Here is a 16547-nt window from a genome sequence, read left to right as displayed (position 1 = left end):
GGGTTCTTCTTTGTGGAGAAATGCATCCCCTGTGCATCGATTACAGGGGCCTCAACGACATCACGGTGAAGAACCGCTACCCACTACCACTCATCTCCTTTGCCTTCGAGCCGCTCCAGCGAACCACTGTGTTTTCCAAGCTGGACCTACGGAACGCCTACCACCTGGTGCGGATACAGGAAGGGGACGAGTGGAAGACAGCCTTCAACATGGTCAGCGGTCACTACTAGTATTTAGTCATGCCATTTGTCCTTACCAACGCCCCAGCTGTGTTCCAGGCTCTGGTTAATGATGTTCTCCGAGACATGTTGAACCGGTTCGTCTTCGTCTACCTCGATGACATCCTTGTCTTCTCCCACTCCGCCCAAGAACACGAGCTCCACGTCCGACACGTCCTCCTAGAGAACCAGCTTTTTGTGACCACGGAGAAGTGCGAAATCCATCGCTCCACCATCCCCTTTCTGGGTTACATCATCGCTACAGGGAGTGTACAGATGGATCCTGGGAAGGTGAGAGCGGTGGTGGATTGGCCCCAGCCTACGTCCAGGGTGCAGCTGCAACGTTTCCTGGGATTCTCCAACTTTTATCGCCTCTTTATCCGGGGTTACAGCACCCTGGCTTCCCCCCTGTCTGCACTCACCTCTCCCAAGGTTCCGTTCACGTGGACCCCAGCTGCTGACCGGGCGTTCCAGGATCTCAAACATCATTTCACCACAGCTCCAATCTTGGTTCATCCGCCAGTTCGTGGTGGAGGCCAATGCTTTGTATGTCAGAGTGGGGGCTGTCCTGTCCCAGTGTTCTGCTCTGGACCTCAAGGTACATCCCTGTGCCTTCTCCCATCGTCTCAACACCACAGAGAGGAACTACGATGTGGGGAACCGTGAGCTTCTTGTGGTGAAGATGGTGTTGGAGGAGTGGAGGCACTGGCTGGAGGGGGCGGAACATCCGTTCATTGTGTGGACCGACCACAAGAACCTGGAATATCTCTGTACTGCCAAGCGTCTCAATTCCAGGCAAGCTAGGTGGGCCCTGCTCTTCATCCGGTTCAACTTCTTCCTCTCCTACCGACCAGGATCCAAGAACATCAAGCCGGATGCGCTGTCAAGGCGCTATAGCCCCGCAGCTACACCCTTTAACCCCAAGACCATCCTTCCCACCTCGTGTCTGGCAACGGCACTCAGCTGGGGAATAGGGAAGCAGGTCCGTGAGGCGCAGAATTCCCAGACGAACCCCTGGGGGGGCTAGATAACCAGATGTTTGTGCATGATGCTGTCCGCTCATCGGTCCTGGAGTTTGCCCACTCCTCCAGGCTTGCCTGCCACCCGGGCTCCCGTTGGACCCTGCCCTTTGTGCGACAACGCTTTTGGTGGCCTACCATGGTCCCGGACGTCCGTCGCCGGCTGCACGCAAAACAAGACTCTTTGGCAAGCTTTGGGCTGGTCTTCTTAAACCACGGCCTGTCCCTCATCGTCCCTGGTCTCACATATCCCTGGACTTCGTCACGGGTCTTCCCCCGTCTGATGGCAACACAGTAGTGGACCGGTTTTCCAAAGCCGATCACTTCATTCCTCTTCCCAAGCTCTCCCTCTGCTAAAGAGACGGCCCAACTCAAGGTGCAGCACGTCTTTCGGATCCATGGACTCCCGGTAGACATGGGTCCTCAATTCTCATCCCGGTTCCAGTCAGCTCTTTAGGGCATCGTGGCAACCCTTCATCCACCTCTTCTACGATTTGAAACTTTCAGTCGCTTGTGCTCTGTTCGGTTGGGTTGGGAGGAAAAGCTATACTGCTAGCTAAATATGGTGTGGCCATGTTCCTTCGACTGCTCTGTGCAGGTCTGTCTACATTCAGTCTTAACCTTAGCTTGATACAATGCTATCCCGTTTGGATTCTCATTGCTATAATTCCCTTTGGAATTAGCTGGATTTATGCATAAATTGATCATCAAATTTGGTCTGATCTTTATCTAAGTCACAACAATAGACAAACATAGTGTGCTTAAACTAATAATGCACAAAATAATGCACAGCACACCAACATCAAAACCTCATCCCAACTGTAAAGTATGGTGGAGGGAGCATCATGGTTTGGGGCTGCTTTGCTGCCTCAGGGCCCGGACAGCTTGCTATCATTGACGGAAAAATGAATTCCCAAGTTTATCAAGACTTTTTGCAGGAGAATGTAAGGCTATCTCTCCGCAAATTGAAGCTCAACAGAAGTTGGGTGATGCAACAAGACAATGACCCAAAACACAGAAGTAAATCTACTACAGAATGGCTTCAACAGAAGAAAATAAGCCTTCTGGAGTGGACCAGTCAGAGTCCTGACCTCAACCCGATTGAGTTGCTGTGGCATGACCTCAAGAGAGCAGTTCACACCAGAAATCCCAAGAATAATGCTGAACTTCAACAGTTTTGTTAAGAGGAATGGTCCAAAATTCCTCCTGACCGTTGTGCAGGTCTGATCCGCAACTATAGAAAACGTTTGGTTGAGGTTATTGCTGCCAAAGGAGGGTCAACCAGTTATTAAATCCAAGGGTTCACATACTTTTCCCACCCTGCACTGTGAATGTTTACACAGTATGTTCAATAAAGACATGAAAACATATAACTGTTTGTGTGTTATTAGTTTAAGCAGACTGCGTTTGTCTAACGTTGTGACCTAGACGAAGATCAGATCAAATTTTATGACCAAAATCCAGGTATTTCCAAAGGATTCACATACTTTTTCTTGACACTGTAAATGACTATGTTAATCTGTAACTAGTACAGTATTAAGATCCATCTATAGTAGTGTCGTTGTGGTACGTACCTTAGCTCCAGGTCCACCTGGCTCACCGGGGAGGCCGTCCACTCCTGGTCTTCCTGGACCTCCGGGACCACCTGGCACACCAGATGAGCCTGGGAATCCTGCGGGCGGGGACAGGTGAGTGATTGTGATAATTGTTTATAGTATAAGGCACTACTGTAAAACACTCAAATCACTCTGGTGCTATGGTGCTATGAGAGAGATCATGGCTGTGCCATCTTGCGTGGACGTCAGGGCCTTAAGCCTAGTCCGAGACTAAAAAGCATGTTCAATGGAGATTCTCCAGGACTAGGCTTACTCTGTGTTCCGGAAATTGGTCCATGAAGTTTATATTATAACCATATAGGTGACAGTGAATGTATACCTGCCCAGGTATTTAGTGTTTACCTTTAGCGCCGGGGGGTCCTGGCAGTCCAATGCCGGAGAGGCCGGGGTCGCCCTTGGCACCTGGTAAGCCGGGGAAACCGGGCTGTCCTGGCCCGCCGGGGTTGCCTGTGGACACAGAAATTAACACTTTGTTTTGGCAAACATTAACTACACTACTACTAAACAGCTCACTAGCGTATACTTCATAGAATAACATAAAAAAAATAAAAATAAACATCTGTGCTGTCTGTTACCTTACGTCCGTCATCATCATTCTGGATGAACGCTTATGCCTATCCAGGTGAGTGTGAACCTGTGCAGGTAACGATTACATGTTATTTACCTGGGTTTCCAGGAAGACCGGGGTCTCCATCCTGTCCCCTAGGTCCTGGGAGTCCCTTCTCTGCTATCGTTTGGCCCGGCTCACCTTTAGTGCCTATAGGTCAGGGGTCAAAGGCCAAGGGTCAAAGGTTAGGGAATAAGGGTACAAGAGAGTTGTTGTCATAGAAGAGCAGCAGGTAAAGCTAATGGTAACAGTATGATACCAATGAAATAACACAACCTCCCAGGACCCCAGGTGTGTCGATGTATCTCACTTTTATCAACATTTCAGTTACTACACTTTTAGAAAAAAAGGGTTCCAAAAAGGTTCTTCGGCTGTCCCCATAGAAGAACCCTTATAGGTTCCATGTAGAACCCTCTGTGGAAAGGGTTCAAGATGGAATCCGAAAGGCTTCTACCGTGAACCATAAAGGGTTCTTCAAAAGGTTCTCTATGGGGACAGTTGAAGAACCCTTTTAGGTTCTAGAAAGCACATTTTTTTTATAAGAGTGTACATCCCTGGTTTTCAAGTATATCAGCCAACATATCTTACCTGGTGCTCCAGGTGTTCCCGTTCTCCCCGAGACACCCTGGACACCCTTCTCTCCAGATGGCCCCTGAGGGCCGAAGCCTGGGGATCCGGGGACACCCCTGTCACCTGGGATACCCTGCAGACCGGGCTCACCTGGAGGCCCTCGCTCACCCTTCACTAACAGAGAACCCTGCAGAGGAGTGTAGAGGGGTTAATATAGAATGCTATGTAGTGGGAGAAATGGATGGATGGATAGATAGATGGAGATAGGGAAAGAGGTAAGGTGAAGGGATGGATGGATGGAGGGAGAGAGGAACAGTTGCATGGGATGGATGGATGGATGGATGAAGGGAGGGATGGATGGATGGAGGGAAAGAGACATGAAGGGATGAGGTGGGATGGATGGATAGATGGGTGGAGGAAGGTAGGGAGGGAGGGATAGAGAGCAGGAGGGATAGATAGAAAGAAGATAGGGTTGGATGGATGAGGGTGTGGATGGGATGGATGAATAAATATATGAATAGATAAATGGAGGGAGGGAGAGAGATGGACACTTTGCTACTCACAGATGTTCCTTTGGGTCCAGGAGCTCCAGGAACTCCATTGCGACCAGGTCCTCCGTCCAGACCAGGCAGGCCAGAGGGTCCGGGGAACCCTGTGTCTCCCTTGTCGCCCCTCCCCCCATCCACAGCAATAGCCTCACCTGGGTCACCCTTCTCTCCTGGGAAACCAGGTGCACCCTGGGGACCAGGCAAACCCTGGGGGACAGAGGGATGGAGGAGAGAGAGATGGAAGGATGGAGGGGTCATTTAGTTACTCTATCAAGGCTACTCTAGACTACTCTACAAATTAAACCTAATCCTGGATTAAAAAGCATTTTCAATGGAGATTATTGTTTAATAGTCCAGAACTAGGCTTAATCGGCGTCTGGGAAACCGGCTCCAAGTAAGTCATTCTGTAGGTTACTATAAAGTTGTGTAGACCCAGCTTCAAAGATGTTTCAAACCAGGAAGTGACAAACAGGAAGTACTTACAGAAGAACCTGATGGCCCTGGGCCACCTGGATATCCTCTGTCACCTTTAGCCCCTGGTCCTCCTGGTCCACCTGAGAGAGGGTGGAGAGAGAGGTAAAAGGAGAGAATGACGAGAGAGAGGTGTTGTGTACAGTATTGTGTTAACGGTGGCCTGCACATTGCGAAATCCGGTGTGTGTTTTCGCCTCTCCACTCGGTCTTATTCCGTACTAGGTGAGGATAAAAAAAAAACAGGCAGAGAGACAGGTGACCAGGTGAGAGGGGTGCAGTCTTACCTGGGAACCCAGGAGGTCCGGGAGGGCCTGGTGCCCCAGTGATGGAATTCCCACGTGAGAAACAGTTCACACAGGTTTCTCCCTTGTCACCTGAGAGAGACAGTAAAGTAAGTAAGTAGGTAGGTAAGGGGAAAGACAGACATAGAAGCCAGTTGGGATCACTTTAATGATACATTTGTTTGTTCATTATTAGCCCCACTCCCGTAACACAATACTGTACATAACACCTCTCTCTCATGACAATACTCTGGAAGTATACAACAGCGAACACACACACAAAAAAAAAAAACATACTCTCTCTCTTTCTCTCTCTCCGACCCACCTTTCTGTCCGGACTCTCCTTGAAACCCTCTGTCTCCTTGTTGTCCTGGTAAGCCGGGGGCCCCTCCTAAACAGTTACCGCCCCCTGTGGAGACCCCTGCGACCCCGGGAGGGCCTGGTGGTCCCTGAAGCCCAGGGGACCCATTTCGCCCTGGAGGCCCAGGGAGGGAGATGCCTGGCTGGCCCTCGTCTCCCTTCTGGCCCCTCTCTCCTGGGAAGCCTGGGGAACCGGGTTGGCCTACACCTCCATTACCTGGGGTTCCTGGTTGGCCTGGAGGACCTGAGAGACCTGGGGAGGACAGGGTCAAAGGGGAAAGGTCACCATGAAAACTGGGTTATGCTCTGTATTCACCAAGCCTAGGACTTGGTCTTCCGTGTTCATATAATCGTATTCCTTATGATCTAAACATTTAAAACTAATACTGGATCAGCTCTGAGTCGCTTTATGAATATAGGCGGGTTCGTTAAACGAGAAGTGTAACTTATTAAGTGTCAAATAAAGTAAGAGGTTTGACTGTAACAGGGTTAAATCATCCTAAATCAGCACTAAATCCCTGTTGTGTGCAACAGGAAGTGGTAATTGAATGCAAGCTTCACAAATAAAATGACATTGTTAAAACATTTCTAGCCTTTTTACTTATGGGTAACAGGGATGGTGTGTTGCGCTCGACCCGCTCAGTTTTCCACAAAACCGGGGTCACCAGAAAATAGCCAAAAAGAATAGAACCTGCTCACCTGCTTTTACTCTATGGTTTGACTACTAGATGTTCAAAGTATTATAAATATATATATATATTTTTTTTTTAAAGCAATATTCACCTTTAAATGAGGGACAGATGGAAATGAATCACGAATCACTAATCACACAAAATAAATTATCATCTTTGGAAATTAATTTGTCAAAGCAACAATATAACTAGGGCTTTACAATGATGGTGGGTTTAGGTGGGTTTAAATCTTCCTAGAAGTAACACAGTGTTGATGGTGGAACATGTCAAAATGAGGAATTTGGGAACATTAGCAAACCATTATTCATAATACAAATCTGATGTATGGAATTCTCATGTGGTCTATATTAAAGGGCCCTTCATTTAATATAACACACTTTTAAAATTCAATATTGGTGCACAATTTCTACTTAAAGTATCAAAGGAATGCAAAAGGTCCTCATTTCATGGAATGACCCAGGCCCTGATTGCACTCTTTACAGCATGTGTCCAATACAAATCAAGTCCTATCTCCTGTTGGGTAGAGTTACGTACCAGGTTGTCCTCTGTCTCCTTTCCTTCCTGATGACCCGGGGAAACCAGGCTCTCCTTTTGGCCCCACACGTGCTCCTGTCTGACCATTAATCACCTGGTAGAGTAATGGGATAGAAAGGTTACTATTGCAATCTTGTGGTTATAGTGGAATATTACAGGATGCAGGGGCTAGAGTAGGTTACATTGCCAATGGCAGGGTTACATTGCCATCTAGTGGACAATGTCTAAAACTACGGGAGGCCACCATTTGCCCACAAAGAATGTAATAGGAAAACGATGCTTGTAATACAATTGAATGAGTTTGATTTCTCACCACGCCCGGAGGTCCAGGGTATCCACGGTCACCTTTGTCCCCCTGAGAGAAAAACAGATAGAGAGCGAGAGAGATGGATGGGATAAGTGAGACAAGAGATGGCGTAAGACACGTGGAAGGGAAAGGGGAATACCTAGTCAGTTGTACAACTGAACGCATTAAACTGAAATGTATCTTACACATTTAACCCAACCTCGCTGAATCAGAAGAGGTTTCGGGGTGGCTGCCTTTAACTGACATCCACGTCATCGGCGCCCGGTGAGCAGTTGTTGTTGGGGGTTAATTACTTTGCTCTGAGGCAAAATGACACATTTTTACCTAGTCGACTCTGGGATTCGATCCAGCAACCTTTCGGGTTACTGGCCCAATGCTCCTACCCGCCAGGCTACTGCCGCCCCCAACAGTTCATGTATTTGTAGATCTAATTTATTATACGGTGTAAAATAGCATCAGAGGCCAAACTCACCCTGTCACCATCCCGACCTGGCAGACCCGGGCCGCCTGAGTCTCCTTTACTACCCTGAGTGAGAGAGAAAGATAGAGAGAGAGAGAGATAATGACATTTGAAATGTCTCTATTCCTTTGAAACTTTTGTGAGTGCTTACTGTTCATTTCTGATTGTTTATTTCCCTTTTCTTTATTATCTATTTGTATCTGTCTATTTGTTTTCCTTGCCAATAGAGCCCGTTGAATTGAATAGAGAGAGAGAGACAGGGAGAGAGAGACAGGGAGAGAGAGCGATAGAGAGAGAGAGTACGATAGAGAGCGAGGTAGGGAGGTAGAGACAGGGAGAAAGAGAGAGAGAGAAAGAAAGATAGAGAAAGAAAGAAAGAAAGAAAGAGAGAGTGAAAGAAAGAAAGAAAGAGAACGAGAGAGTCATTATCTCAGAATGTCATTAGCTCACTTCTCTTTATCAAATCAAATCAAAGTGTATTGGTCGCGTACACAGTTTAGCAGATGTTATAACGGGTGCAACGAAATGCTTGTGTTACTAGCTCTTAACAGTGCAGTAAAATGTACACAAATAATACAAATAAATAAATACATTTCAGAACGAATCCAACTAACAACCCAAACAACACGATAACAGTAATACAAATGCAATCTAGCAACAGTGGCCTTGTCTGTGATGCAACAAAAAAAAACTATCTGAATCTGAGAGCGAAAGAGGCAGAGGTAGCATACAGACAGACAGACAGCTGGCTATAAGAACCATAGAAATAGAATGTATAGAATCATTGTAGCTCTGCGTGTCGAACTCACAGGGAATCCAGCAGGACCTGGGTCGCCATCTTTCCCCGGTTTGCCGCGTTTGCCTGCTTCTCCAGGCTCTCCTTTCTCTCCCTTCGAACCTCCAGATACACCCTACAAACCCAACATCAGACCGTCATACACACACACTACTATAGACTGATTGATTTGATTGATTTGTTATTATAGTGTCTTGCATTATTCAGATGCCTAGCTCACTGAGCAGAGAACATATATACAGTATTTTGCAGGTGTATAAGCAACGTAGATACACTACATGGCCAAAGGTATGTGGACAGCTGCTCGTCGTACATCTCGTTCCAAAATCATGGGCATTAATATGGAGTCGGTCTTGCTTCCATTCAGCCACAAGAGCATTAGTGAGGTCGGGCACTGATGTTGGGCGATTGGGCCTGGCTCGCAGTCTGCGTTCCAATTCCTCCCAAAGGTGTTCGACGGGGTTGAGGTCAGGGCTCTGTGGAGGCCAGTCAAGTTCTTCAACACACACCGATCTCGACAAACCATTTTCTGTATTGACCTAGCTTTGTGAACGGGGGCATTATCAGGCTGAAACAGGTAAGGGACACAAAGTTGGAAGCAGAGAATCGCCTGGAATGTCATTGTATGCTGTAGCGTTAAGATTTCCCTTTACTAGAACTAAGGGGCCTAGCACGAACCATGAAAAACAGCCCCAGACCATTAGTCCTCCTCCACCAAACATTACAGTTGGCACTATGCATTCGGACTGGTAGCTTTCTCCTGGCATCCACCAAACCCAGATGGTGAAGCGTGATTCATCACTCCAGAGAACGCGTTTCCACTGCTCCCGAGTCCAACGGCGGCGAGCTTTACACCACTCCAGCTGGCACTTGGCATTGCGCATGGTGATCTTAGGCTTGTGTGCGGCTGCACGGCCATGGAAACCCATTCATGAAGCTCCCCTCAAACAGTTCTTGTGCTTGACTTTGCTTCCAGAGGCAGTTTGGAACTTTTTACATGCAACACGCTTCAGCACTCGATGGTCCCATTCTGTGAGCTTGTGTGGCCTACCACTTCACGTCTGAGCCGCTGTTGCTGCTAGACATTTCCACTTCACAATAACAGCACTTACAGTTGAACAGGGCAGCTCTAACAGGGCAGAAATTTGACGAACTGACTTGTTGGAAAGGTGGCATCCTATGACGGTGCCACTTTGAAAGTCACTGAGCTCTTCAGTACGGGCCATTCTACTGCCAATGTTTATTTATGGAGATTGCATGGCTGTCTGCTCAATTTTATACACCTATCTACTAATTTTAAGGGGTGTCCATATACTTTTGCCATGTAGTGTATATAGTATGATAGTTTGTGACAACTTGAATATAGTATGATAGATACTGAGTGAAAACATAGATATAGAGTGGTATAGATACTGAGTGAAACATAGATACAGTGCATATCATACTGTAAGTATTCACCCCCTTGGATTTCTTCACATTTTGTTGCATCACATTATTGTGATAAAAATGTACACTGATCTACACAAAATACTTCATAATTTCAAAGTGAAAAGAAAATTCTAGAAAGAAATACAATATAAAATATCTTGGTTATATAAGTATTCACCCCCTTTTTTATGCCAATCCTAAATAACTTCAGGAGTCAGAATTTGCTTAACAAATCATATAATAAGTTGCATGGACTTTTGAATGACTACCCCATCTCTGTACCCCACACAGCAATTATCTGTAAGGTCCCTCAGCCGAGTAGTGTATTTCAAGAACAGATTCAACTACAAAGACAAGGGGTCTTTCCCAATGCCTCACAAAGAAGGGCGCCGATTGGTAAAAAAAGCAGACACTGAATATCCATTTGAGCATGGTAAAGTTATTAATTAGGCTTTAAATGGTGTATCAATAGCACCCAGTCACTACAAAGATAAAGGCGTCATTCCTAACTCAGTTGCCGGAGAGGAAGGAAACCGCACAGGGATTTCACCATGAGTGTAACGGCTTTCCTCTTCCTCTTCATCAGAAGAGGAGGAACATGGATTGAACCAAGGCGCAGCGGAGTTTGTCGACATGATTTATTAAAGAAAAACACAAACTCGACTAATACACTAACAAAAACAAATAAACGGTGTAGACAGACCTAGACGACGAACTTACATAAAACATGAAGAACGCACGAATAGAGAAAATAGGCTACACAAATGAACGATGAACAAACAAAACCGAAAACAGTCCCGTGTGGGGCAACGACATACACAAACACAGGAGACAATCACCCACAACGAACACTGTGAAAACACCTACCTAAATATGACTCCTAATTAGAGGAACGCCAAACACCTGCCTCTAATTAAGAGCCATACCAGGCAACCCATAAACCAACATAGAAACAGAAAACATAGAATGCCCACCCAACCTCACGTCCTGACCAACTAACACATATAACAAACTAACAGAAATAGGTCAGTAACGTGACAATGAGGCCAATGGTGTCTTTAAAAAAGTTACACGCTGTGATAGGAGATAACTGAGGATGGATCAACAGCATTGTAGTTACTCCACAATACTGAGCTAAATGATAGAGTGAAAAAAAACTAAGCCTGTACGGAATCCAAATATTCTAAAACATACATACATTTAACAACAAGGCGCTAAAGACTCAGGAGGGTGAATACTTATCTAATCAAGATATACTGTATGAATGTTCTTTTCCCCCTCATTTAAACAAATTACAATTCAATCCATTGTAATACCACTTTGTAACACAATAGAAATGTTAAGAAATCCAAAGGGGACGATTATTTATGATATACGCTGTATATAGCATTATCGATGGTGAGTGAAAACCAGTGGAGGCTGCTGAGGGGAGGACGGCTCATAATAATGTCTGGAACGGAGCGAATGGAATGGCATCAAATACATGGAAACTATATGTTTGACGTATTTGATTGCATTCCACTGATTCTGCTCCAGTCATTACCACGAGCCCGTCCTCCCCAATTAAGGTACCACCGACCTCCTGTGAGATATACAGTATCGTATGATGGATAGTGAGTGATACTCACAGGGGGACCAGGATAACCAGGATCACCAGCTGGACCAGGTAAACCTTGATCACCCTGAAACAAAGAAAGAAATAACAACAACAAATTGTAAAATCCATAAATTATTGTTTATTCTGTTTTCATGATGAGTTAAGAATGTAGACATCATGTCAAACGGGTTCAAATCTGACATTTGAAAGAAATCGGCAAGATATGAATAGAAAACAATACCTTTCACAATTAAATGCTAAACGATAGAGGGGTATATTAAGTTGGACTACCCAGTAATATAGGACAATGGAAGTTCTCATAAAGAGGCTGAATGCCACCATCTAGTGGTCATTGTGAGAGTTGCAGTTACAGGAAACTAAGAGGCATGGTGGTGCTGTTAATGGTTCTGACACATGTCAGAACACTAGGGCCAGTCCAGTTACCCTGACCTTAAACTAAGACCAAAAAGCTCAGTTTCGTTTCCATTCATTTTTACAATATAGTCAATTTTGACTTTGCAGCTGGCCCATAGCTGGAAATCGCTCAGTTCTGCCTCCAGGACAAGACCGCATCCAGTTGCAGCCAAACAGGAGCACACTCCCGGCTGGCAGTTTACATTACATGTCATAACAGAAACGAGTAAACCACTATTGATGTTCTACAAGCTCTACAAATGACAATAAAATAAATGGGAAAGGGAAAGGGAAAAAGGTACAACTGGTCCATTTTGAATGACTACGCAGAAGATACTAACTTTATAGAGATCCTAATAATTCAGTGATTCCATAGAGTTTCTGAGGTCAAAGAAATGGAAGGGATTCCTGATTAACGAGGGACAGTGTGAAATGTAGAACATTACTTTCTCTCCTCTCTGGATCTCTGACTCTGTGGGTCTCTTCTGCTCCCCGACCTGTCCCGGTGGACCGGGAGGCCCCAGCAGACCTGGATCCCCCTACACACACACACACACACACACACACACACACACACACACACACACACACACACACACACACACACACTCCACACACACACACACACACACACACACACACACACACACACACACCACACACACACACACACACACACACACACACACACACACACACACACACACACACACACACACACACACACACAACACACACACACACACACACACACACACACACACACACACAAACTCATCAGTATTCAGTAGTGCAATCCGTTACCACCCATTGACGACAGTCTTTCTCTTGCCGACCCTACCTTATCTCCTTTGGGACCTTGGAAGTTCAATCCCATGTTACCCTATAGTAGAAGAATACCAAGACAAACACATGTATTACTGTATTCTCTAACACTTTACTTAAAGCCTGCAGGTAAAATGCATTATGTACACACAGTAATATACATTAGGTGTGTATGGACACGTGTGTGTACAGTAGTTGAACTGCGTGTAGTACACCGAATAGACAGTTGACCAGAGTTTATTATCAGTGTGTGGGTGTGTGTGTGTGTGTGTGTGTGTGTGTGTGTGTGTGTGTGTGTCTGTCAAAGGTCAAATACGGAGTGCTTATTTTTGTCCTGTTTCACACATGTACAAGTGTGTACCCTGTACAAGTGTGTGGTGTGAATGGAACGTTTTTGGGGGCGTATCACACTCCCCCTGAAACACCAACAGAGAGTGGGGTCACGGCCAGAGATCAGCCATTAATGACGGCAACCCTGGTGCAATTAGGGTTAAGTGCCTTGCTCAAGGACAGATCGACAGATGTTTCACCTAGTCACCTAGTTGCTCTAACCGCTAGGCTACCTGCCGCCCCAGGGTGTGTGTGTGTGTGTTTGTGTGTGTTTGTGTGTGTGTGTGTGTGTGTGTGTGTGTGTGTGTGTGTGTGTGTGTGTGTGTGTGTGTGTGTGTGTGTGTGTGTGTGTGTGTGCGTGCGTGCATGCGTGCGTGCGTGATTCAGGGTGTAAAGCAACTCACCTTAGGACCGGGAGGACCAGGAGGCCCAGAACGACCCTACAAAACAACACACAACACTTTATTAACAACAAACAATATTAACAACAACACACACAACTTTATTAATAACGCACGGTATACTGTATAACTATTGACAGTACAATAAAACATTATTATTCCCTAAACTACATTGGATAAGTTCTTATCTTGATCTGTGAGACTTCAGATCACAAACACACTACTGGATGTCACAACAGGTCTGAGGACAGTTTGACTGTCCCTCAGAACAAAACGTTTGTAACAGGTCTGAGACCAGTTTGACTGTGCAAAATCCCTCAGAACATTACGTAACAGGTCTGGGACCGGTTTGACTGTGTAAAGTCCCTCAGAAAATAAAGTTTGTAACAGGTCTGATACCAGTTTGACTGTGTAAAGTCCCTCAGAAAATAAAGTTTGTAACAGGTCTGGGACCAGTTTGACTGGGTAAAGTCCCTCAGAACATAACGTTTGTAACAGGCTTGGGACCAGTTTGACTATGAAAAGTCCCTCAGAACATAACGGACGAGTGGCGGTTGTAGTTAAGATGATTTGGAGTGTAACTGTACCTCAGGGGTTTTCTTAAACTATGAGTCGGGACCCAAAGTGTGCCCTGGGCATGTGAAAGGTAGGTCACAAGTTATGAGAACTATATTTGCACCCGATTTCTTCTTAAATGAGGTCGTTTGGGTCACGGGAGGAAGTTCAATATCTCATTTGGGTCTCGAGATGAAAAAGTTGTCAGAGCCCCTGTATCAGCGTACCTCATAACCTCTGGGGCCAGGTGGTCCGACAGGGCCTGACAATCCTGCAAGGCCTGGGCTACCCTAGAAAGAAGAGCGACACCACAAGCGTTACCCACAAAGCTACGCGTTGGAACGATTTACATGACATCTCTTACACAGGAGGTCGGTGGCACCGTCATTGGGGAGGACGGGCTCGCGGTAATGGCTGGAGCGGAATGAGTCGAACGCTGTCAAATACATCGAGCACATGGTCAAATCAAATTTGATTTGATGCTATTCCATTCGCTCCGGTCCAGATATTACTATGAGCAATCCTCCCCTCAGCAGCCTCCACAGATCTCTCATAATGATTTACCATTCGTGTTTTATTGATTCTGATCATCCAAATACGAGCAATATATTACATTAGACTACCATTTTGATGAGAAAAAAAACGCTTGACAAAGTCTACAGATTTTTTTTATTTTATTTTATTTTTTTTTATGCCCCCTTTTTAAAAAATCCGTTAAGTTCAAAATGGTTCTATGGTTCTATATACAACACTCACGGGAACTCCAGGCAAGCCAGGTAAACCTACACCTCCTTTCTGTCCAAAGCGGTCATTTGAGATGACATCACCTGGGTCTCCCTGTAGAGGGACAACGGGAAGCGGTTAGAACGCAACACATCACACAGGTACTAGCTACGGACATAGAACGACGAGCACAGCTACACAGACAGATAAGCCTGGTACATGTACAGTATTTTATCTAAAGACGACAACCGTTGAGTACAGTGCCGGAAGGAATAGTAACCTTTTGTCCCGGCAGACCAGGTGGACCCTGCAAACGAGCAGAGAGATAATGAATACATTTCAAAGTCTCATTAGTTCCCTTTTCCAAGTTTCCACACAGAGAAATTACAGGGTGCACATGTGTATTTTATATTTTAATACAGCTAAGTCAGTTAAGAACAAATTCTTATTTACAATGACAACCTGTCATGAGGCAAGAGCAGCGAGTATAACACACAAGTTGGTTAAACAATATCATACAAACAACAGTAAAAAATCATATGCCGAGTCAGTAAAACAGTCAGTAATATGCAGCATTGAAGAGTACAGGGGAAAAACCTGGATGTAGGTGTATGAGAGGACAGAGAAGTGTGTGTATGTGTGTGACCCACCGATCGGCCCTCCAGTCCGGGGAACCCTGGACTTCCAGGGAATCCTCTCTCGCCCTAAGAAGAGACACAATCAATCCTTTCATTTTGCATCAACAGTCTCCAACCCATAGGTTACTTTTCCAATATGCTGCCATCTAGTGGCCAGGTGTGATAGACCACTTAGGCCAGTTTCAGTCCAGATTCGGGAGAACCCGAGTTCCCTCAGGACCCGACAGAGTTGTATGGCTGTCAGTCGGTAGTAACCATAATAACCTACCTTGGTCCCGTTGCAGCCTGCAGTTCCTCTTGGGCCCGGGGGCCCGTCCTGTCCTGGGAGACCCTAGAAGAGAACACACAGAGGACAACAGGAAGTCAAACATCAGACAGGAAGTGAGGTCACAGTGGTGACAATACATACTGGATATCAGGCCAGGTCAAAAACAACCAGAAAAAGTTCAGTATACGTTCCATTATGGCAACATCTCAATTCTCCACCCTTTTCCAGAAGTGTGCACTTGCACACTTCCCGTCATTCATTTAAAAGCATGGGATTAGTGTAAGCATAGGCTGGGACAATTTTTTTATATGATCTTGGCTGGAGAAAAATGCATGCGAGAAAGTGTGCAATTGCACACGTCCAGAGAATGGAGGATAACTGGGACTCATCTCTGTATCAGAAGGGATGCAGACGGGTACGCTACAATAGGTGAGAACTGGGAATGGTTGGAAACTTACTGGAATTCCTGGTGTTCCTGGGAATCCGGGCAGTCCAGGAGGTCCCTGTGGGAATAACGAGGAGGATAAACTAACAACATAAGTTATGATGACTTTGTGTAATGATGCATTCAATTAAGAAACAGCTGTCAATACAAAAGCATGGAGCTTCTGTTTTATTGGAGTGAAACGAGGACCTCTGATGGACAGGGGGAAGTACTACACTCCAGGATGGTGTACAGTGAAAAATGAAATATTACAGGGAGAAGTGTGGGACTTTGTCAAGTTAATAAATCTGGGTCACTCACCCTAATTCCTTTTGGACCGGATGGCCCTGAAAGTCCGTCACTACCCTGAGAGAGAGAAAGACAGAGGGGGAGAGGAGGGAGAGAGAGAGGGAGAGAAGGGAAGAAAATTATTAGTTTTCAAGTTCCCAGATAGTCAGGTATT

The 16547-nt window shown here is 45.7% G+C and overlaps 1 protein-coding gene across 2 annotated transcripts in view; it reads right to left on the bottom strand.

Annotated features, from left to right (window-relative positions):
* col4a5 (collagen, type IV, alpha 5 (Alport syndrome)) overlaps nucleotides 1–16547 on the bottom strand; it is a 100472-nt gene that overhangs the window by 51498 nt on the left and 32427 nt on the right. For both annotated transcript variants that reach the window (XM_055938514.1, XM_055938515.1), the window contains exons 4-26: nucleotides 16406–16450; nucleotides 16119–16163; nucleotides 15661–15723; nucleotides 15405–15458; nucleotides 15035–15061; nucleotides 14788–14868; nucleotides 14259–14321; nucleotides 13480–13515; nucleotides 12762–12803; nucleotides 12367–12459; nucleotides 11538–11591; nucleotides 8495–8596; nucleotides 7698–7751; nucleotides 7232–7273; nucleotides 6919–7012; nucleotides 5658–5945; nucleotides 5336–5425; nucleotides 5062–5132; nucleotides 4594–4785; nucleotides 4049–4217; nucleotides 3518–3610; nucleotides 3196–3300; nucleotides 2812–2909 (exon numbers count right to left, since the gene is read on the bottom strand). In XM_055938514.1, the coding sequence (XP_055794489.1) occupies nucleotides 2812–2909; nucleotides 3196–3300; nucleotides 3518–3610; nucleotides 4049–4217; nucleotides 4594–4785; nucleotides 5062–5132; nucleotides 5336–5425; nucleotides 5658–5945; nucleotides 6919–7012; nucleotides 7232–7273; nucleotides 7698–7751; nucleotides 8495–8596; nucleotides 11538–11591; nucleotides 12367–12459; nucleotides 12762–12803; nucleotides 13480–13515; nucleotides 14259–14321; nucleotides 14788–14868; nucleotides 15035–15061; nucleotides 15405–15458; nucleotides 15661–15723; nucleotides 16119–16163; nucleotides 16406–16450 (2001 nt within the window). The remainder of the gene's footprint in view (nucleotides 1–2811; nucleotides 2910–3195; nucleotides 3301–3517; nucleotides 3611–4048; nucleotides 4218–4593; nucleotides 4786–5061; nucleotides 5133–5335; nucleotides 5426–5657; nucleotides 5946–6918; nucleotides 7013–7231; nucleotides 7274–7697; nucleotides 7752–8494; nucleotides 8597–11537; nucleotides 11592–12366; nucleotides 12460–12761; nucleotides 12804–13479; nucleotides 13516–14258; nucleotides 14322–14787; nucleotides 14869–15034; nucleotides 15062–15404; nucleotides 15459–15660; nucleotides 15724–16118; nucleotides 16164–16405; nucleotides 16451–16547) is intronic.

Source organism: Salvelinus fontinalis, chromosome 11 (genome assembly GCF_029448725.1).
Source record: "Salvelinus fontinalis isolate EN_2023a chromosome 11, ASM2944872v1, whole genome shotgun sequence".
NCBI classification, from domain to species: Eukaryota; Metazoa; Chordata; class Actinopteri; order Salmoniformes; family Salmonidae; genus Salvelinus; species Salvelinus fontinalis.
Note: the sequence above shows the minus strand (reverse complement) of the source record. Positions and strands in the feature narration are given on the sequence as shown.